This window comes from Amphiura filiformis, chromosome 10 (assembly GCF_039555335.1).
Source record: "Amphiura filiformis chromosome 10, Afil_fr2py, whole genome shotgun sequence".
Taxonomy (NCBI): Eukaryota; Metazoa; Echinodermata; class Ophiuroidea; order Amphilepidida; family Amphiuridae; genus Amphiura; species Amphiura filiformis.
In genome coordinates, this window is record NC_092637.1 from 38,228,511 (window position 1) to 38,251,295 (window position 22,785).

General features: G+C 35.1%; 2 protein-coding genes across 2 annotated transcripts in view; one reads left to right on the plus strand and one right to left on the minus strand.

The window, feature by feature from the left end:
• The window catches only part of LOC140161840 (GLIPR1-like protein 1), a 157,314-nt gene that overhangs the window by 87,169 nt on the left and 47,360 nt on the right, over positions 1 to 22,785 (plus strand). The gene's annotated exons all lie outside the window — the stretch shown is intronic.
• LOC140162818 (cysteine-rich venom protein LEI1-like) lies at positions 587 to 16,055 on the minus strand. The gene is made up of 11 exons (XM_072186119.1): positions 15,734 to 16,055; positions 14,305 to 14,353; positions 13,311 to 13,447; positions 12,061 to 12,273; positions 10,293 to 10,399; positions 8,673 to 8,761; positions 8,328 to 8,357; positions 5,649 to 5,741; positions 4,027 to 4,140; positions 1,799 to 1,835; positions 587 to 697 (listed from the first exon to the last, which is right to left on the minus strand). Coding segments are annotated over exons 1-11 (951 nt in total). The 5' UTR covers positions 15,815 to 16,055; the 3' UTR covers positions 587 to 696.

Below are 22,785 nucleotides of genomic sequence, written 5' to 3' on the forward strand. Positions count from 1 at the left end.
CACGATGTGCTTTACAGAGGTGGGAAATATCTTTCTTTAGCAAACTATATTAGTTTGAGACGCTAAAAATGAATTCCGTAAAAAGCTCACGGGCGAACTAAAGGCCTATTAAAAATCAAAAATATCACACTAAAAGAAAAAATATGATGCTTGAATTTTAACACCAGGATTTAAAAAAAAATGTATATCCAAGCACTATGTCTTTAACTGACATTACCGAAGAAAAAAATATTGCTTTATATTTGACCGAGAAAATAAATTTCATAGCAAAAAGGTGTATCTCTGAATTGTGCTGATTTTAACATGTATCGATCGACTTTTAGCGCGACTATCATGCATTTCTAAAGAATTGGTAGTCCCGCGTCCTAACTGAACACATTTTGCTTGTGTGAATTAGTTTAACAGTTTCAAATAATTATGTTCAAATTTATCCCTATGTGGTGGGGAAGGGAGAGGCTAAGGAAGGGTTAAATTAACACAAGAAAGCGGCATTTAACGAGGATTATAGTAAACTGATTATCCCAGGGACTAATAAAGATTTCCTCTGGAAACTAAAGATGTCAAAAAGAATGAATGATAAGGGACTTGTAACGTAAGGTGATTTACTATAATCCCATTATATTTAATATTTAAACTTTAAGCGTGGTATCTGGAAGTCAGCTTCGTCTTGGTAGATCGTAGACGGGTCAGATCTCATCTGTATAAAAGGGAAATATGCGACATGTTATTCTAAAAGATTTAGATAAACAAAATTCACGTGACCCGCACATTTTAGGAACAGATCTTTTTTGTTGCAGGGAGGAATAGAGAAATATAATGTTTCGTCGGAAAATGCGTTCCGCTTTGCGTCCGTTCACAAGAATGGTTCCCCCTTTAAATCAAATTTCTAATTACAAATTTTAATTTCCCCTCTTTCAACACAATTTCCCTCTTTCAACACAAAAACGTGCTGCTTTTTCTCCTCCATTCCTATGATGAAAAATATTGCTTGGTTACTGTTATATAAACATAGCATTATGCTGTTTTAAAACTCATAGCGAGACCAATAAAATATCGGACATCGAGCATCCAATTTTATCATTATTATGTTGTATCCAATATTTTCACACATTTGGATTCATCAAAACATAACAACGGTCATAATCGGTCAAATAATATAGGAGCTACAACAAATTATACAACATTGATAGAAGAATGAAAGAAGAAGAAAGCGGCGGCGGCTAAAAGAGACCAATGAAAAACAATAGTCCAGCCGAAGATCGGATGAACTCATTTGGTTAAGAAATGGTAAGGTTAAGGTTATTAATTATTTTAAACTGTTGTGATTTGGTAGTTCACAGCATCTTACGAACGGGAGTGAGCTTTTGGCAAAAACTACATTGCTCAATTCATAGCGAGCGTGTAGAAGAATTAAAATATCACAGATATACTTTTATAGGTGCTGCGGTTCTTGAGTTACGTTGTAAAGAGGGCTGAAACAACAACACTTTTGTAAAACGTACATAACTCATTAACAACAATAAATTAAGCAAGTTTGCAAAGTATACGATTTGTAGAATGGACTTTTGCAAAACATCAAGGTGTTAATTTTAAATAATATATTGAACTAGATAATGAAAATAGATTTTTAGGTTGCTTCGACCTCGTCTACCCTTAAGAGTAATATACTCAAGATGCTCAAGATTATGAATACTTGTGATTGCGATTATATGAAAGCATGCACAATTGTAGGTTTTTGCCTACCCTTCAAATTGCCCAAAATAGCTGTGAAAATCTTCTTTGATCCATGTAAACTTACCATTCATTACATGGTGGATCGCTTCCAGTTGCCACTTCTGCAATGAAACAAAATGGGGATAAAATATCATGAACAAATATGACTATTCATACTTCTATCTCTAGCGACATGCATCAGTTTTCATGTCGTAGGTATGTTTGTCCTTGCCTAACACAGTTAACCATCTTCATTGGTGTCAAGATTGTCAAATTCGATCGCATCTTTGCAAATTTAAACGACTATTATTATATGACAGTGCTCATTGTTGTATCTTTCAAACAGAGGCATAGCAAGCTTTCTTGGTCGAAGTGGGGGTGCAAATAAATATCTAGGGGGGGCGAAAAATAATTCCCGCTTGCATCATTTAAAAATTGGGGGGAAATGTATATCTACAATATGAAAGGTATAATTTTCATATGATCGTCGGCTTTTCATCCCAGCTATATACACTATGACTATAAGTACTTATCATTAGATTTATAAAGGTTACTTCGAGGACTGTTATTGCACTACATTATAATGAAACGGGCCAAATGACAACATGGCACAACAATTTACCGCACGGGAGCGCACGTTTCTGTCGACGAAATATCATGAAAATCAGCGTCTTTTTCGTCTCCAATTTCCCACAGCTAATCGGATTTCATGTAAGCATAGACCTTCATGTAAGGAGCAGTATATAAGAATGTGAACAAGCTCAATGTGCACGGGACACTAAGGAACAGACAGCCGGAAGCTTCAGGCAGATCACCTACTGCTAGATCACAAGTGAACATTGCTAGAGTTAGACATGTGTTACAGCAAGATCCAAAGATCAGCTCAAGACGCAATCCTTAACCCAACATTCCCAATCAAGTTTCTGCCGGATCGTTCGTACAGACTTGAATTGGTATCCCTACAAACTACAGTACCGCCATGGACTTCATCCTGGGGACGCTGTTTGTAATTAATTAAAAGCAAAAGTTGCCAATTCAACAATAAATCCTGTTAGCACTTTGTTGATTCGAAATTGAAGAGGATGAAAATCAATCAGCCGTGTGCAGCTACAAATATGGTTGGTTATATTCAAATGAGTATAACTTTAGTTTGCTGTGAGCAATTGCAACAATTCTTTTTTTATTTAGATGTGTAAAATTTGTTCTTTCCAATGATGTTTTCATTTATTGCAGATTTCTTACAGATCTCTAGTTATAGCCACTCAAGCATGAGTTTACTTCTTTTTGACTCAGCCTGTATATCAAAAATTTAAAAATTATGCTCATAGAGGTATGCTAGAAATAATTTTCAGCAAAATTTGAGGGGATGATGTTGATGTGGTTGGAATGACATAATTATATGTGAGTAGGCAAACTGATGTTTTTAAAGCAAAGTCATCGAGACCCAAGAACATATTTCCAACATACCTGAAGTTGATGGTGGGGCAAAATGTCTGACATTGGTTTTCAGGGGGGTCAAAATGTACAAAAAATGTACAATTGGAGTTTTGCATGGGTAATATTCTAATAGGCTCAATATTGGATAAGAGTAATGTCCTACCAAAGGGCTCTGACTGGCAAAAAAAATGGACAATAAAATTATTTTTACTTTTGAAGTTCTGACCCCCCAAAGTTGGTCCTGGATGGACGAAGTTGCATTTTGAGGGCCCTATATCTTTTAAAGTAAAGAAGTCACAAATTTTCTGATGCCATATTTGAATTTTGCACAAAAAAGTACCCAGGATACAAACTTTTCAAAGTTGTTGGGGGTTCCCTTTATACATTTATGGACCTCCAAACATCGTCTGTAACGTTGAGACACATTTTTTACGCTGAACCCCCTAAAAATCAAATTGATGCCACGGGAAAACGAAATGGAGTATGAAGCTCAAATTTTCAGGATTTTACTTTCTCATCAATATCTACCACCACACAGAAAAAAAAAATTGAAGAGGTGCTGCGGTGCACATACCTGGAGTTGACATGGAATGGCTCTATAAGAAGTCGAAGCAGAGTTGTTTTTAGAAATTGAACACACGAAGTCTAGTCCTCAAATTTGACATTTTGTGTTTAGGTCTTAAACATGTTTAGAAACGTAGTGAAAGTGTTTAAAGTCTAAATAGTGATAAGCCCACGTGGTATAGTCGTTATTAATGCATTATTGCTCTCCTCTATTATCAATATTTTTGGTACTGAGATGACAGGCCTGCCAAATAGTCTAAACCTGTATTTCAAGCTATTTTGAAAACAGATATGGGTAATACGTTTACTCACCGCAATCACCACACATAACTGGACAATGTTTAGCAATTAAATAGTAGTAGCTCTGGCATGAACCACTGTAACCTGACCAACACCAGCTATAGCCGACTTCATCCTTACATTCCTCTGCAAAAAATGTGATTCTTATTATTCGTTAACAAACATTTGAAACAAATTATAAAATTACTTTATTATGGTGACATTCTTTATGTGATGCTCTCATATTACCACTAAGCCTAAGCCGTTTTATTTTGTGTCATGAGTATTGCAAGAACTACTGCAGTGGGCCTCAACTCATAAAGGTGTAATGCTCCTGGGGCAATATACCCTAGGACACTAAAATATAGTGCTCTGGAACCCGGATCAGGAGCATAATGATCCTGCGACACAAAATATTTCACTAGCACCAATATTTCATTTGCACCACGAAGGTTCGAAACCCGGCCACTCCCGACAACTTTATGTACATTTAGTTTCTAGTCCATACTCGCCGCCGAGCGTTTTTTTCGGGTTCTTCGGTTTCACCGTGTTTCTAAAACTGGACTTTCTTCCATTGTGAAGTTTCGGGCTAATTTCCGTATTGAATATAATTGTACAATGTACATGATGTACCGGTATAGATAATAAGACAAATAGAAAGCTGAAGCAAATCCATACAAACAAATAAATAAACAAGTGTTGCTGGAAAAACAATACTTAAGCATAATTATAGGAGAATCTCGTGATCCTAACATCCTCTTTTTATGACGTTTTTCAGTAGATATGCACGAAAAAAACTTATTCTCAAAATTTCATTTGATTCCGGTTTTGCGTTTGCGGGTTATGCATGATTATGTGTATGACACTGCTCCATAGGCCACTGTTGTAATTCAAATTTGACGATATTTTTGCTAAAGAAATTATAAAAATCTCAACGAAATGCACTTTTAACTACTGGTGAATTGGATTAACACGTAATCATATAATCTTCACAAACAATTCTAAATGTGTTATGTGTTGTCAAGGCAAAATAATGGCTCTCTAAACCCGTTGGAATTTGACAACGACCTTCACTGTAAGTGTGTTGCTTTTCAATTTGTAATAATATTGATACCCATCTATTTTGAACGTGACGCGTGTCCTGAACCGCCTGAGTTGACAAGTGATAACATTTGCTCTGTTGGTCTGAGATAATAAAAACTGCCGGGAAAAGATAGTCTGCATGGAGGAAGTGATACCAGATTTTTATCAAACTACAGGTGCTATATACATGCTTCATAATACACTAGCCCCTGTCATAAATAAGACAAAGGTTTTGCACATAGAAGTTTGCAAATATTTTATTTGGTCTGCCATAGACACTACTGTATTATTTTGCCCTGTGTGAAACAACAGAGGGTGTCCTGAATTAAATATATACGTGTCGTCATAGGTCAACTCATCTACACCTGAGGATGTATACATTGTTCGAATCATTCATGGCTCCAGTCCACTTTCTGTCGCATTTGTCAGGAGCTAATTTGCGGTCCACTGTGGTTGCAAAACAAATACGCGACCGACAAAAAGGGTTATTTTCGCACTATTTTATAGCCTCTTATAAGGTAATTTCAGTACCATTTTCTAAATTTCTCTATAAGCATGATAAGCCTACTTACCCTGGCAATCTGGTCCCCACCATCCTTTCTGACAAGAACATGTGCATTCATTGTCATTCTTAGTGCCACAATGCTGACACTTATTGGGACAATCTGAGAAGAAGCAGTAAGAGCAGAATTAGTACATGAAGTACTAACACTATAACCAGGAAAACGTGTGCTTGACTGGTTGTAAGCAAAAAATCTGAATAATTTATAACATATACGACTGTTTGATGCACTTAAAAGTTTATTTTACCGTAAATTTTAGGGTTCCGGGTTCTCCGTCTGACAAGTATAAATGCCATTCCGGTGCCTGCAGATGCAGATGATGTCCATGGAGCAAATAAAGCTCTGACTTCGTCTGGACAATCTATTATGAGTTCTTCATGTAGACTGCCTAAGTCTACAAATTGTGGGCAGCCCCTTGCCAATGATATAGTAGATAGCCACTTATTTACTTAAGAAATGGCGGCTCTCAAAAGACTCAGTAAGGAGCAGTACACATGTAGACCTCTTAATAGTCTAATCCTGCAGATTGAAGAAGTCGCATCTAATCCCGACGAAACCATCAATGTATAACAAGAATTTGTCTTTAAAAAAGACAAGTTCACGGATCAGATGTATAGTACATGTACTTTGAGCTACTTTGGTCTAACATTAAATATTCATATCTAGCCTACTCTGCACTTATTCGACAATAAATACGTGATATGAGGCTTAATAATGATACCTGCGTCTTGACTCTGGAAAACAATATTTTTTAAAAACCTCATTTTGCATTTAGTTTTTTAAGCCACCTCGGGAGCCACCTACAGGATCTCGTTTTGCATTTAGGTTTTTATTGCGTTGCAAAGTAGCAAAACTTTCTTTATATATGGCCCAATTCGTGCCTGGAAAAGGCTATCCCCTCTTACAACCTATCATCAGGTCTGATTTCTATAATGAGGTGTCACCGGGTTTGCAAGAGATAATAATACCAAATCTAAACACCATGAAATTTACCACATCACGACCAAGCTCACATTGGGCGCCCATTCCTTTTTAAAGAAATTTTATTAAGTCACCTACTAGGAAACAAATTTTGCTATAACTACGAAGAAAATTGTATCTTATCACAAGTAAACAAAATAATTACACAGCTTGCTCTTGTTAGCTTTTGTCAGGATCAGGGATATGTATGAACACCAATATTATACAGGTTTATAGGCCTACACATGGGTTATTACAAGAGTCAATAAACATTAGCTAACATTCAATTAACTATAGAGTATAGATAATGGACTTAGTTTTGTCTATACAGAATGGACTTAGTTTTTTCTATACAGAATGATGTTTACTTTGTAATCAGGCCTGGCCATGAACCTGCTAGTTTTGATTAACCAATCAGTTATGTGTATTGTCAGCATGTGATGGCTATAAGCCAATTACAAACATGTTTCTAAAAAGGCTAAAAAATTCCTACTCCTGGACAGACTCTTTTCCGGGTTAGGGCTAATTAGTAAGTTGTCATGTGTGGCAAGATTAGATAAAGGCATACAAACTAGGGTATGAGATATTAGGAATTATGTCCTAGACTAATAACCACAGGGCTGGTGGGCTACAATACCTATTCATGACACAGGGATAAACTATGCATATGAGATGTGGGGGAAAGTGGCACCATTTCACTGCCGTGAAAAAAAACACATTAAAGCTCCGCACAAAGCTAATCATTTGCAGCGAAAACGGCAACCAAGAACAGGACGGAAACACGTCGGATTATATGCTGACCCTAATGCTGGTTTCATACTTTCCTGCCGCTTGCCGCTTTGCCGCTCTGAAGATGATTTTAACTCACTGCACAATCTCACTAAAAACGCTAGCGGTGACCAGCGGCAAGCAGATATATCGATCACTCCACCGCTTTGCCGCCGCGGCAGCACCGCTGGGAGTTGAATTCAAGTCAACTCGGAGCGGTGCCGCTCTGACGTATGAGAACAAAATACGATTTTGGAGCGGTGCTGAGCGGCAAGAGTAGCTTTCAGAGTCATGCCGCTGCCGCTCAGCGGTGTGCCGCTCCGCTTGCAGAGAAGTACAAGCGGCATGATGAAGCGTCATGCCGCTCAGCGGCAAGCGACAGAAAGTATGAAACCAGCATAATCATCTAATGTGAGACTGATAAGTTTAAGGTACTACACCCCTTGATAAATTTGTGAATATTTTTACATTTTTCTCAAAAACCAATAATCCACTGGTAACAAAAGTTATGTATATTATAGGGGCAAGGAATCCAATTACTGCACTGGAATTTCAGTGACTCAAGACAAGTAGTTATTGATTTATTGATCAAATATTGGTTTCCCTCATTTTTGACTCTAACTCCACAACTATTGTCTGTCCTGAAATAAACGTTTCAGTGCATAGTTGTAGTCCTTGCCCCGAAGATATACATATCTTATTTGTCACCAATGCGCTATAATTTTTGAGAAAAATGCAAAAATACACACAAAATTGGCCAGGGGTGTAGTACCACCTTAAGCAGGTACCAAGTTTAAATATTTCTTTTATAATCATTTGAGCGAAACATCTCAAACGTCAGACTATATCCTGGCCCAAATCGAATATGAGAGATTGCTCAGCTTAAGCAAGTACATTTAAATGTTTTTAATCTATGAAAGCAGTCAATTTATTCAAAATCAAAATTCCTATCATTCTTACCGCATGTGACGCCGTCTGTTTTACAATCTCCTGAAATATACACAAAGTAATGTAAATAAAAATGTCATTATTTGAAACACGTGAAGTGTACTCATTTATGTACACGATAGGTATTTGTTACCTTCAACTACCAGAAAATACATTCTGGCTAACAATGCTATTAAAAATCGTGACTTTAATGTTCACCTTTATTTTGTTCTGTTTACCCAGTCATCAGTCGTTAAGACTGTTAATCATTTTAAAACATCTCACATTGTTGTCAAAATGTTTCCCCTTCCCCTAAAAAGAAGTTTTGGTGCCGCTACTGGGGCACTGATCTCATTATATTTATTGAAATGTACTTACTGCATTTGTTTTTAAAGCACCAACCCGATCCAGATCTACACCATGCACAGCTTGGTCCCTTTTCGTATGGTCTACCACCGGTATTTCCACTAAACAATATGAACCAGTGTGACGTCATTAATTTGCAATGAAATGAAATTATAATTTGTGAAATTTAAATCCCCTTATTATCTAAGCCTATTTATTTACTTCTCAACGGTAGAACATACCATATCATACTCACACATCCACACAAACGTACCGTACCCCGCATACTTTCCAATCTTATTCGATTTTCTTTTCCATCTGATGGTATATTTATATTTCACCCTTACACACATATAACACATTCCCCACACCCTCTTTGTGGTGAATATGGGTGTCATGGGGCCTCTTCTAAAAGGTTCTGCAAATTTCAGATGTAGGAGACTTATTAGGAGACTTATTAAAAATCGGCAATGATTTATTCCCCCACAAAAAAAAAAGAAAGAAAAAAGTTCCTCACATGGCAGGGATGGCGAAACCGGGGTGGCAGGGGTACTAAAAATGGGAGAGAGGGGCGGAATCCCCCAAATCCAAACATTAGAAAAATTTCTAGGACATCTCCCATTCACGCGAGTATGGTGAATTGACTACGTACTGATCAGACACTCGTCGGTATAGGCTAACTGCACGTATCCACTCCTTTCGAAAGCCGTATCTTGCTAAACAAAATTTATTTAAGCCAAAATATCACAATTAATATTGAGTTGAATACTTTATCTTCATATTACATGCCAAAAAAATTACAAAACCGACACATGTACTTGATGTGATTTCAACCAAGAATTTCACTGTTTTGTAGTGAATCGATGCCCGATAATGCCATTGACAATACATGATACGCGGTTCAGCGCTGACATGGGGCTGACACGTACAGAAGGCTGTGTGCTACCATTCAAATATCAAACTCACTCTATAGTATGGACCATGAGGTGTACTGGAACCAAATTTGGACACAATTCGGGTATTTTTCCTATATGTACCATGCATTTTTCATAAATATTGGTCGGAAACCACCCGGTCCAGCAAACTTTATGCATATTGATCACGCAATGCATCGCCTCATGGTCACTTGAAGCAATTTGCCTTCTGATTGGCTGATCAATATTGCATAGCGTGTACACATTCCCGGAGTTGTGTGTATGTTTACCGATAAACAATTGCATAGGAACTGCATAATCAGAGGCAAGGTTCATTATTGATCGGAGATTATATACTTGTAGTAATACTAATAAAGTAATAGTATATCGTGTGTAATTGTGTATGCACTTTATTATGTAATCAATAAGTATAAGATAAACAAACGCATTTCTGGCAGAATGGCTCGTAGCGTAGTGCTATAGGATCTTGACCGTTAATCCAAAGGTTGTGGGTTCGAACCCCGGTAGAATTTTAATCCAGCCTCATATATCATGTAAATGTATTATGTGATGCAAATGTTGACTAGGCAAAAACCCTCTATAGCCGTGCATGCGCAGGTCATTGTGTACATTCTCATTTACATATGATCATCCTGATCATCATCTCCGGCAATCATAACATTATGCCTTATGTTACAAAAATGATTATCAAGCATGAATCCCATGGCTAAATACTTACTATGGCGAATAATGACAAGCTACAATCCAGTCTCCAGACTCACTTCCTGCAGAATCCGGGCAAAACGCTGCTCCACATCCAAGACGGTTTGTATTTGACCACGCAAGCTTTATATAAAACGAATCATATTACTTTTTATTAAGATTGTAATATCATAAAAGTAAGAGCCCCAAGGCTTAAAAAGGCTCTAAAACTGGAATTAGGATACCTTGAACCAACTTTTTCAAAACCAATGGATATTGATAGTCTGATACTGCAGGATTATGAATTATTTTTCGACGGAAAAGCAAAATAGATATATGCCTTACTGTCTATATAAAAATGTAACATTGAGTGCATTTTTAAGCATACAAAAAAAATATTGGGATTTTTGGATTGCCCCAGTTTATGAGATGGTTCTCCTTCTTGGTGTGTTCTGCAATTGATGATTTCATTTTAATTGACTGCGGCTCTTACACGTGGCTCTGGTGAAGTTCTAAGCCATGGACGACACTAGAAACACCAGATGGTTAAGGGAGTCTATCTGGATCCTTATGAACGGCGACGAGGGGCCTTCCAATTGAGTCACGTTCACGTATATGACCATTTGATCCAGAGGGCGTCACCATCGTTCGATGACGTCATACCATCCAACAAAGGTTCGATTGGCATAAACCACTGAGATAGGCAACATACTGGATTGGAAAACGTGAATTTTTTTCTTCGAATTTATACTTTGAAATCTAAATATTACTGTGTTATTCTTTGCTTAAAATATGGAATAATATTAGGAAGGTTTATTGTCCATATTAAGCCGACATAATGGGGTAAACTGGAAAAAAAACCTTTCTATCTTTGCCGATTAACCTTGGTGCTCTATGGAAGATGTAAACGACATTAATTTAAAATTGCTCTGTTGTCCTACAAACAGAGTGAATTTGGCAGATTCCAATTAAGTGAAATTTGGGACTTGTGTAAACATTACCAATATGTCAAAAAATCAATATTTTAACAAGAATTAAACAATAATAAAGAATAATACTAAAAATTAGAATTTTTGGGTCATGACTAGTACAATTGCTCCAAAAAACAGACTCTATACGAGATATAATCGCAACTTATTATTCCTATCGTATCATTACCTGAAACTTATTTCATTACATAAATTTTAAATGCTGTTCCCTCACTTGCTCACATTGACAAGCTTATCACAACGGTTGCTAAAATGAGAGGCTAAATACGTACATTTTCTTTGAATGTTTAAACAGCTTATTCTTAAAGGCATTATCGGTGAGTATTTTTTTATGAATGGTTTAAAACTGAAGTATTGGGCGTTGCAATTGGTTTTAGGTGTTTTTCACAGGCAAATTATTGGTAAAAAGACAACTGGTAGTGTTAATAAATAAAAACTCTATTCAGTAATGTATAGCTACAAGTGTTCGTAAGGAACAAACACTTCCAACATCCAAATTTGATCTATTGAGCGCATTTTACTTGGTCTCGTCCAATATTGTAAAACTCATAGCGAGACCAATAAATATTTGGGTATCATTATTATGTTTTGATCGAATATTTTAACACACTTGGATTCATCAAAACATAATAATGACTAAAATTGTACTAAAAATACAAAAATCTGCTGTTTAATGATGTTTTTCTCATTCTGATTTCGCGAATCACCGAGAGTTTCTTTGATCTTTTTAGGTTTGAAAACTGGGTAAAACTCTTATATTTTTCAAGTTGAAATGCAATTTTAAAAGGACCAGAACTATAAGTATTACAGACTTACTTGAGTGTAATGACCACATACGCCCGAGCAAGTATTTGCGTCAAAGTCATAGTTTTTTGTTTCCCTGGCCCAACTATTGGTCGCACTAAGGCCACCCGGAGGTGAGCCCAAAGTGCCAGGAGTAGCCCACATATTTTCACCGCTTTGACTGTGTCCCCATGTACAAGTAGCGACCCATTGTTCAGCCGTATTAGCATTGTTGTCATCCCAATACTAGATAATTTGAAAGGAAGAGAAACAAAAATAGATTTATACATGGCTAATCATTGGGGTAGTTAGTGGAGTCATATGGTGCACCATATTTTAAAGGGGCATCTTTGATATTCCGTGTCCCTCATACCGTGGGCTACAGTTACATATTAAATAGGGAACGTGCACTTCCGGTCAACATCCTTGGCACAATACAACCAATAACGTATCATGACAGAATCAGTGCTTTAAGGCGAGTATGATGGCGAAGCCATATGTTATATGTTTTAGCCATATAACTAGAAAACTGCAGTGCATTTCTTACTATTTCTTAGTATTAAAATATCTTGATCTTATAGGTATTGAGGTAATTTAACGTAAGGCCAATATAAAACGAAAGTTTTAGACGTTTTTCCCCTCCCGTGAAAATCATGCATCTGAGGCAGAAATCATTTATGCCCCATTATATCAAGCTTTGGGATCTCGTTATAGAACCCATACTATTCCTCTTGTGTGTCAGCTTTATTTGTCTTTACGACCCGCCTTAAATACGTTCATCTTATGCTGCTACTTGATTACAGGTAGTTGTTGCATCAAGTCAATTAACTATACACTCGTACAAGCACTTGTAAAATTACAAATTTTATGGCAACAATTTCAACATTTCCACGATGCCTCCTACTCAAACTTTGAATTTAGGCATATGCCTTAGACTCGGCTCAAAACACACAGATTGAACAAATTGAAAAACGACACGGCATATTAATTTGCAGTTAATTAATATCTCCCAATCACACCGAATAAAATTCCTTGTATAACCGACGCATCGCTCATTTTACGCCTAGATGTATTTTAGTTTTAAGAAAAAATTCCAAATGTATAATAATTTTGGTGACACAGCTTGTAAGGCCCTATAGGCTTTACATAATAGTATGTGCGTAAGTGCGTTGTTCGCCTACAAAATCAAAGATGTTAGAGAACCCGAATTGAACGATTTTAGGCAAACAAGTGAATAAACAAACAAGACAATTTGTACTAAACAAAGTAAAATAAAGATTTACCATGTACTCCATATCTTGTGCTGAAGGTGATACCTGCCCCCTTAACTCGTTATGTCTGTTTAATATGGCATCCTTCTCAGCCTGGGTGAAATGCACTATCGTACCAGTTGTCTGTCTTTTCACGACTTCGCCATCACCTACCATTCACACACATTCAAAAAAACCACAACACAAAAGAAAGTCATCACTTATGTAAACCGCCATCAGTCTAAACCTGTGCATGTTATTACAATTTGATTGATACGGCCGTGTGCAGAAAGGAGAGAGAGGAGAGGGTGGGCAGGAGGGTAGAGGGAAATGGAGAGAGGAGGGAGGGAGGGAGGGCAAAGTAGTGATAGAGGAGGAGAGCGAGAGGGATATTTATTTATTATTTATTCATTATTTATTCGTTATTTATTCGTTATTTATTCAGGAAATTCCATCAATAGAAATGTACTGGTCTCCATGAAAGACCTGATTAAAATTATATAATATTATATACATGAACATGATAATAACAAAATAAGAAATATATATTATACAAAATGAAAGAACCAAACATAGTAGTGATAGAGGAGGAGAGCGAGAGCGATATTTGATAGAGGAGGAGAGCGAGAGCGATATTTATTTATTATTTATTCGTTATTTATTCGTTATTTATTCAGGAAATTCCATCAATAGAAATGTACTGGTCTCCATGAAAGACCTGATTAAAATTATATAATATTATATACATGAACATGATAATAACAAAATAAGAAATATATATTATACAAAATGAAAGAACCAAACATTATTCAAAACAAAATGCAGCAATGTTGAGCTCAAATTATTATACAAAACTTACAGACCAATTGCATTTTTGAATCCACCCAAACTCACTGAATTAAAATTCAGATAACGAGGGATAGTGATAGATATTAGAATGCTTTTGTTAGTTGAGTTGCTCCTTACTTTAGTATATAATGCCTATATTGTTTTTATTATGGTATATCATTTACTGTAGTAAACATACCTAATACATCAGGTACTACATTTTTGACACCCCATTTCTGTTCAAACTCCTGAAAATGAAAAAGAAAGTGAGAAAAACAAAGATAGAGTGTGTCTCGGAAGTCATTTATTTATTTTATTTGTCATAACTCAGGGGAAAGAAGAACGCGTCGCACATTACTGCAATTAAACATGAAATTACAATGGAACCATAATATGCATTGGCAGATGCCAGAGAAAAAAACCGGTCATACCTGCCTGTACGGGGACTTGAACCCCAAACATTCCGCTTGCCGTTGTAAAATTGAATCATAATTTATTTAATACTAAATGTAATACAAATCTGGTAAATCTGATGTTTGATTACAAATTGGGTGTCAAATCGACCCTATTATATTTGTTTATCTGCACAAACAAAATATTTCAAGTTTCCAGTTATTTGAAAATTTAAAAAAATGTGAACCTTTGCCACAGCATTTTCCAGATTTGGTCCATCAAAATACCCTTTACAACTTATACAGTTGGACGCAACACCTACGATAAGTTTTGCGTGATGCTAATGAGAGTTGAGACACCATATTATTGACCGTCCACGCAGTAACAAAAAAAGGGATAATTTTTGCTTTTTATACGTTGAACAAAGTATAAAGGTTGTAACAAAAACAATTATACAATATAGAGAATAGTATTAAGGAAACATGTCACTTATTGATTGTATTGAATTTTAATTGGTCGTCAGAGAAATTTTGTAAGCTACATCATAAGCTTTATTTCAATAAAAATCGGTGGTGTACATGAGAAGATATGCATTAGGAAATGAATTTGGAGAAAACCTTCTGTTAATAAAATACTATGCTGAGCCACCAGCCTGGGTGGCTCACGCTCCAGTAATTTCAGATGATTGAGCTCAGTAATACATCAAAGAATGTCTTCCAATTCATGAAAACAAATAGATAATCAGCTTATCGGATTAAAAGCTTAGAGGGAAGGCCTTGCTGCTCAGCGAGTGTTTGTAATTATCAGAAGGTTTTCTCCAAATTTATTCTCTAATGGGTCAATTATTGTATAAAGTTGTCTTAGAACAGAACAAAGGGATTCAGTCATCAAATAAACCATTTTTGCGTCAAACCTATTCAAAGACAATGCAGTTTAAGCAATTGTACAAATTGTGAGTCAAAGTTGGATTGCGTTTTATTGGGACACCCTGTCTGTCAGGTTCTGTGTACAATAAACATTACTTTACATAGCTGCAAGATGTTTTAAAATCCAAAAATATTTACTGGAGTTATAACCAAGTAAGTAAAAGTATGTGGAACACTCTGAATGTTACTGGCTTACCATCTCCTTACGATGGTAGTAACTTGAGTTGACAGCCCTGATGACTGGGGACAAACGTGTCCCCCTGTAAAACAACAGAAAACAAACAAGCAAACAAACAACAAAATAATTACCTCATTTTCTATGGAGTTAGAATGTGAGAACAGAACAGCTGCGGAAGTCAAAGCCAAGAGAAACAGACCGATTGCTGCCATGATTTGGGTCTTCGGTGGATGCGGGTGTAACGATGTCACGGGCGATGTCAACGGGGTTCCAATAGAGAATGGTGAAGCTTATAGACGGCGGAGTGGATATATAGACAACACACAGCGTCATCATCCCTATATCTTCGTGTCAAAAATTGCCGTGATAGTACGGCGAATCCTCTCGTTTTTCAATAGCTACGCATAGCGATTTTGTTCGAGATAGGCCGAGCGACTCAGGCTAAGCATAGTATGACTATCATATGAGATACCATCAAGTTCTATTCTACACATTCATTGACATTATTACGATTTGCGCATGCTCTAGTATCCCATATGGTGTTGCTATTACAAGGAAATTCGATTTGTTTTGAGGTAAAACCAAGGTTTTGTTTTAAATACACTAACTTGAAATTAAATACACTATTTAGCGGCCATCACTGTTTGCTCTGGATACATTTTACTGCATTTTTGGCGTAACGATTTTTAAATCGAAAGTTAAAATTGTGATATATTTAATTTTGAGAAGGTGCTTGTATAATAGAAAATTCGATCACACGTGTATATCACAATGCATATGTAAACTTTCTTTATCTGTGTCAACAATAGAATATTGATCACCAACTGAGTATGGAGCTTTATGAAAAAAAAAATTTATAATATAGCGTGTTGACACTGTGCAACATGTAGCATATAGGCCTATCTCTCTTTTCTTCGTTGTAATTATTGTGCAGGTGGTGGTTTATTATTCAAACGCTAATGGAATTATAATCCATCCCAGAATTTTTGAATATTGTTTCTTTTTTGATCTGGTTGCGCACATGAAATGGATATCTTAGACTGGATCTATTTAATCTTTTGTAATAAAATTTGTATGCAACGTTGCCGAATGTTTCAATTTGCAGATATCTTATATGCACCTTTGCGTCACTAAAGTTGCGGAATGTACATAAATATTGAGTCTTTTACATTATACTGCACGAATTTTATGAAATTGTAGTCACCTGTGTGTATTTTATGCAACTTTGCAGTGTTTGTATGCGTAGTATACTTTCATCGAGCTGCAGCTAGGTTAAAAAGGATGATTCAATTAAATGAATTGATATTTTCAACCTACCCTTTGAAATAAATCCAATCAACATTTTCTTTTCTGTTTAATATTTTACAGAGATTATAATCTTATGAATTTATAGACACCTGTGTGCATTCTATGCAGCGTTGCACAGTTTTAATGCATGTTTGAATTTTAATTAACATTATAATTCTGTTAAACTTGACATCGTCGAGCTGCAACTAGGTTAGAAACTAGGTTAAAAAATAGCAACAAAAATCGAGTCGTTATGCACTTTCAAAGTATATATTCTGTGTAGTATTTAGTTATGGCAGAAAAAGTCACATTATAAAGTAATGAAAATGGTGGTCTAATGAGCAGTTTAGTTGAGATGTTTATTTTCTTTTTAATCATTTGTAATAAAATATGTATGCAACGTTGCCGAATGTTTCAATTTGCAGATATCTATTATACACCTTTGCGTCACTAAAGTTGCGGAATTTACATAAATCTCATCCCATTTTGAGTCTTTTACATTATACTGAAATCTAGGCACCTATGTGTATTTTATGCAACTTTGCAGAGTTTCTAGTATACTTTCATCGAGCTGCAACTAGGTTAAAAGTGATAATTCAATTAAATGGATAGACATTTTCAAGGAAAACCTACCTTTGAAATAAATCAATCAACGTTTTCTTTTCTGTTTAATATTTTACAGAGATTATAATCTTATGAATTTATAGACACCTGTGTGCATTCTATGTAACGTTGCACAGTTTTTATGTATTCCGTTTACTTGACATTCGAGCTGTAACTAGGTTAAAATTAGGTTAAAAAATAGCAACATTTTGATTAACATTATAATTCCGTTAAACTTGACATCATCGAGCTGTAACTAGGTTAAGAATTAGGTTCCAAAATAGAAGCACAAATCGAGTTATAATGCACTTTCAAAGTTTATATTTATTTTATTTATTTATTTTATTATTTTATTTATTTTATTTATTTTATTTATTTTATTTATTTTATTTATTTTATTTATTTTATTTATTTTATTTATTTTATTTATTTTATTTATTTTATTCATTTTTTTATTTTATTTTATTTTATTTTATTTTATTTTATTTTATTTTATTTATTTTATTTTATTTATTTTATTTATTTTATTTATTTTATTTATTTATTTATTTATTTATTTATTTATTTATTTATTTATTTATTTATTTATTTATTTATTTATTTATTTATTTATTTATTTATTTATTTATTTATTTATTTATTTATTTATTTATTTATTTACTTATTTATTTATTTATTTATTTATTTATTTATCTATTTAGTTATGGCAGAAAAAGGTCACATTACGAAGTAATAAGAATGGTGGTTTAATGAGGATGGCGGTTTAACGAGCAAGATGTTTATTATATGCAATAGAAACAGCAACAAGTTGTTCTTGAGATTATATTACGCCAACATTTGGAAGAATAGATAGTGATAATAAGTTATTAAGTTTTAAAAGTTAATTACTACCGTGTATGGTCCCTGGTAAAACATACCAGAACAAAATTGACATTCATCAATATGCAAATGACATTGTAACTTAACAAAGTGTTATAGTACTTTATAAAGTTTTTATTAAATGTTGAAAAATTGAACTGATATAAGGTAGAATGTTATGTACAGAAGTACAGCATGTCCCAGAAAAAAATTACCGGGCTAATGAATTTGGACGTACGTCGAGACATAGACATCAGAATCCACAAATCTAAACATCAGCCTGTAGCCCATCTTACTCTGCATTATAAAAGTCAATTTGACTGGAATCGGTTGACTGATTGTCAATTTACTTCATTCCAAGTTCGAAAGAAAGATCATTCAACACAATGCGCACTATAGTGGTTAACTGTCAATGGGCGTCGTGTTTTGTTCTCTGAAATCGTTTTTGTTCTTTTTAAACGATCTGTTTCTGGCAAGACATTTAATTGGTCTTTTTTCAAATTTGAAAACATGTACGATATTGAAAATGAAAGCTTGCATGTAAGATGACGCTCGGTACTTATAAATATCTGTTTACGTAAATGTTGATATAAATGTTGCATAAAAAATTATTGCATAAAAGAATTCCAGCTGGCTTAAAAATTTCTCACGCACATTTAAGTTGTTGGAATATTTCGTAGATATTGTAATGCAAAGTTCAATTTTTTTTCAAAGTTTAACATTAATGTTGCATGGTATCAAAAATCATATATTACGTAAACTGTCAGCACTTGATCATTGTCATTCTTGGCTCAAATGTTCTAAGGAAAGTTAAAATATAACATAGTTGCACAACCTAAAGAATTAAAGTTGGAAAGCTTCCAATTACAGAAATCAAAGTTTTCTCGGACAACAGAGGATTGCCCATAAAGTACCACTAGTTGAACTTACTGGATTATTTATATAGTTCTAGCGTTAGAAAATTGCTGACAATCTGGCCATGAGTCACACAAGCTTTTATAAGAGACCACGCCTTAATTACCGTTGGTTCCTGACACATGAGAGCTACCCTAAATGTAAATCCAAATATTATTACTTGTGGGGTATAAAGCTAGCAATATCCAAACACAAGCTTACTTCTTTGATATTCAATAAAAGCTAATATAGGCTTCGAACAGCACGATTTTGTCAGTAATTGACCCAAATTCACACCAGCGGTTTCCTGTGATTTTTAAGTTTACTAATTATAGGAACAAAGTAAGGTATGGGTAAGTTGAAGGGTTATTTTTGTGGCGAAGAAAGAAACTACCATTTTGATGTTCTGACAACAACTAGCTTAACCTAGGAGCACATTTAGAACTCATTTTAAACACACCTCGACGAGTCATGTGTTCTGCAGTTTTTGCTGTGTAGGCAACAATCCTACCTTTTGGTAGATGGTGTAGTCAAATATAAAAACAATAATAACTTTCCAGTAAACCAGGTCAGTACAGGAGAAAGTCGTCTGTATGCATCTATATTCTTACTTACAAAGGGTTACAGTACTTTAACACATGAGAATTACCCCAAATGTAAATGCAAATTACTTGTGGAGTTAAACTAGTAAAATGAAAACTAGTTCACATATATTAAATATAACAAACATAATAATTTTCTGGTAAAACCAGGGACCTTGTATGGTCCCTGGTAAAACCTACCAGTACAAAATGATATTCATCAATATGCAAATGACGGCATGCTAACTTACACAGAGTTGCAGTACTTTTACACATGTGAATTGCCCTAGATGTAAATGCAAATTACTTGTTGAGTAAAACTAGTAAAATGAAAACACAAGCTTAGCTCTTTCAGTAGACAAGGTTCTTAGTATCTGATCCAGAATGTCCACTTACTTACGTTTCAACAACACGTTGACTTTATCAACACTTGATGGGTAGTGACTGCTATTGGAAACACTGATCAGCGCTGATCTTAGAGTTGCCTGTTAGTTTTTCATCAAGGGAGTGCTTTGATCCCTGTTTCAGAAACTCATCAAATATGTGAGATAATTGGTACTGTCCTTCGTCTCTATTCATTGTGGTGCCCCTACTTTTTCTTATTTCAATGGTCTCCTTTACCCAGCGTGTCGATGACCTGAGCCTCTCCATATCAATTTGTAAGCGCTCTTTTAGCAAATTCATAGTTCATTGAATTTACAACCGTATGACAAAACAGGCGAAAATAGTAACTTTTTGCACAAGATTAGTATATGGACAATATAAGTGTACTTTTTCATTTAATGACATAAAATTTGAAAAATATTTTAAAGGAACACTTGAGGTTTTGACTTTTAAAACCTACATTTTGGTCAAAAATGTGCTTGGATATGAAGTTTTCAACAGATTTACCACAAAGCCCGCCTTGCTATAATATTACATTGCGTTATCTGTTGACCTAGTGACGAAAAGTGTTTCTAGGGGGAAGTGTTAGCTTTCGTTTGATATTAAACAATTTTAATTGGATGAAGTGAACACTTGGGGTTTCGACAAAACCAATCAAAGAGGCCCATTTTTCAGCTAGAAGCTCCACATCTCTTCGATGCTATGCACTTAACTGTGTAGTGTAATCAAAGACTGTAGTGGAGACAATCACTGCTTGCTTGAGAGCTCTTGGACGAACACGTCTGATCAGGTGTATCGAGGTGGAAACTGTGCGCATGATGGTTTATAAGAGAATCGTTTTGTATAGAAACCTTTCCATGCCATGACGTGATTCTTGTCGGTGACACAAGTAAGTAAACATTCTGGATCAGATACTAGGAACCTGAATAGGGACATAATACTATAGGCTTCAAACTTTCACCAGTTTGTTAGCAATTGAACCAAATAAATCCCCAGCTGTTTCCTAGAATCTTCAATTTGATTAATTATGTGAACAAATTAGATGGTTAAGATTTTTTGCCGAATACAAGAAACGTGAACTGTACATGTCCTTCATTTTGAATGTTCCTTTGACCGTTTGTCCATCTCTAGTAACCATTAAATGTTCTGCATAATGTTCTGATAGTGTTCTTGATAACCATGTTCAAGAACTGTGTTCTGTTGCTCTGACAACAATAAAGCTCGGTATTGGAACACATCGAGTACACATTCCGACTCTTTTGGACGTATCACGTGTTGTTCACATGTTCTGCGTTCTGATTGTGATCACGCGGTCTGGAGTGTATTCATAGATCACACCACTAAATCAGGTCCAACCTTATCTGACTGAATAAATAACAACTAGTGTTTCCATTCGAAGACAACACTGCCCTCCCATGACAAAAGGAAGTATGGGACAAATTTATGTTATTGAGATATGGCGCAAATTTATTAAATATTTTACGTAATATTCATACTATATGGTGTTCTGGTATGTTAAATCAGTGTACCTTATCAACTAGTATCAATTTCCTTAAAACGATGATTAATTATTTACATAAAATCATCACAATTTTCCAATTATTTGTCCCATACTTCCTTTTGTGGTGGTTTTTCGCCAAATGCCCTATATTTTGTGTGTACAAATCTGAGGAAGCAAGTACTCTTTTTGCGATTTACCTACTTTTTGAAGATATAACTTATTATTAGCAATAACATAGGGGTATAAACAGTCATATTAAGCCAAAAAAGGCATTTTGAAAAAATTGTCCCATACTTCCTTTTGTCATGGGAGGGCAGAATAGCTGGTTGATCTAAATGGAAACAAGTTTGGAATGGAGGCTGATGTGCTCATTTTAACCATGAGAAAATGAAATATTCTTCTGTGCTTTTTAATTTATAAAAGAATATGAACTTGATTTGGTGGTGTGACCCCTTAATATCCTGTGTAGGCAACGCATTATATATAAAATTATACATCTCCGCGACAGACAATTTACATTGTACAGATTGCTGTTTAAGTGATTTTGTGGTTCTGTGTTGGGGTAAGTGTTCTGTTAAAATGACATTAAAGCCATATTATAACATTTTCCTAAAATAGATTAGCATTTCTTTGCCATAAAATTTTAGCTTTTACTGTCAGATATATCCCCTTTTAATTTTTAGCCGAACAACTAAGACAAAGCAAAGACAATTGGAATTTTTCGGTCGTGTAATGGTACGATACTTTCTTGTGTAGATCTCCGTCCCACACGCCATGTACGTACTGTGTGTTATGAACCTCGTGTATGCGTTCGACTAATAATTCCATCGTAATAATAAAACGACGGTTCCTGCGTTTTATTCTAAATCTTATATTTTGACAAAATTACAGCACCTAGAGTCTTGATTTTTGCAGGGTATATTGGTTTAATAAAGTACAATATAATCGTGTAAAAAAGAATTTTGAAAAACATTGAGGGCGTCTTCCTCAGCAAATGTTATAATATGGCTTTAAATAGGGGGCTACATATGGGGATTTGGAAATGTGCTCAACATGGCTTGCTTTAGACGGAGCT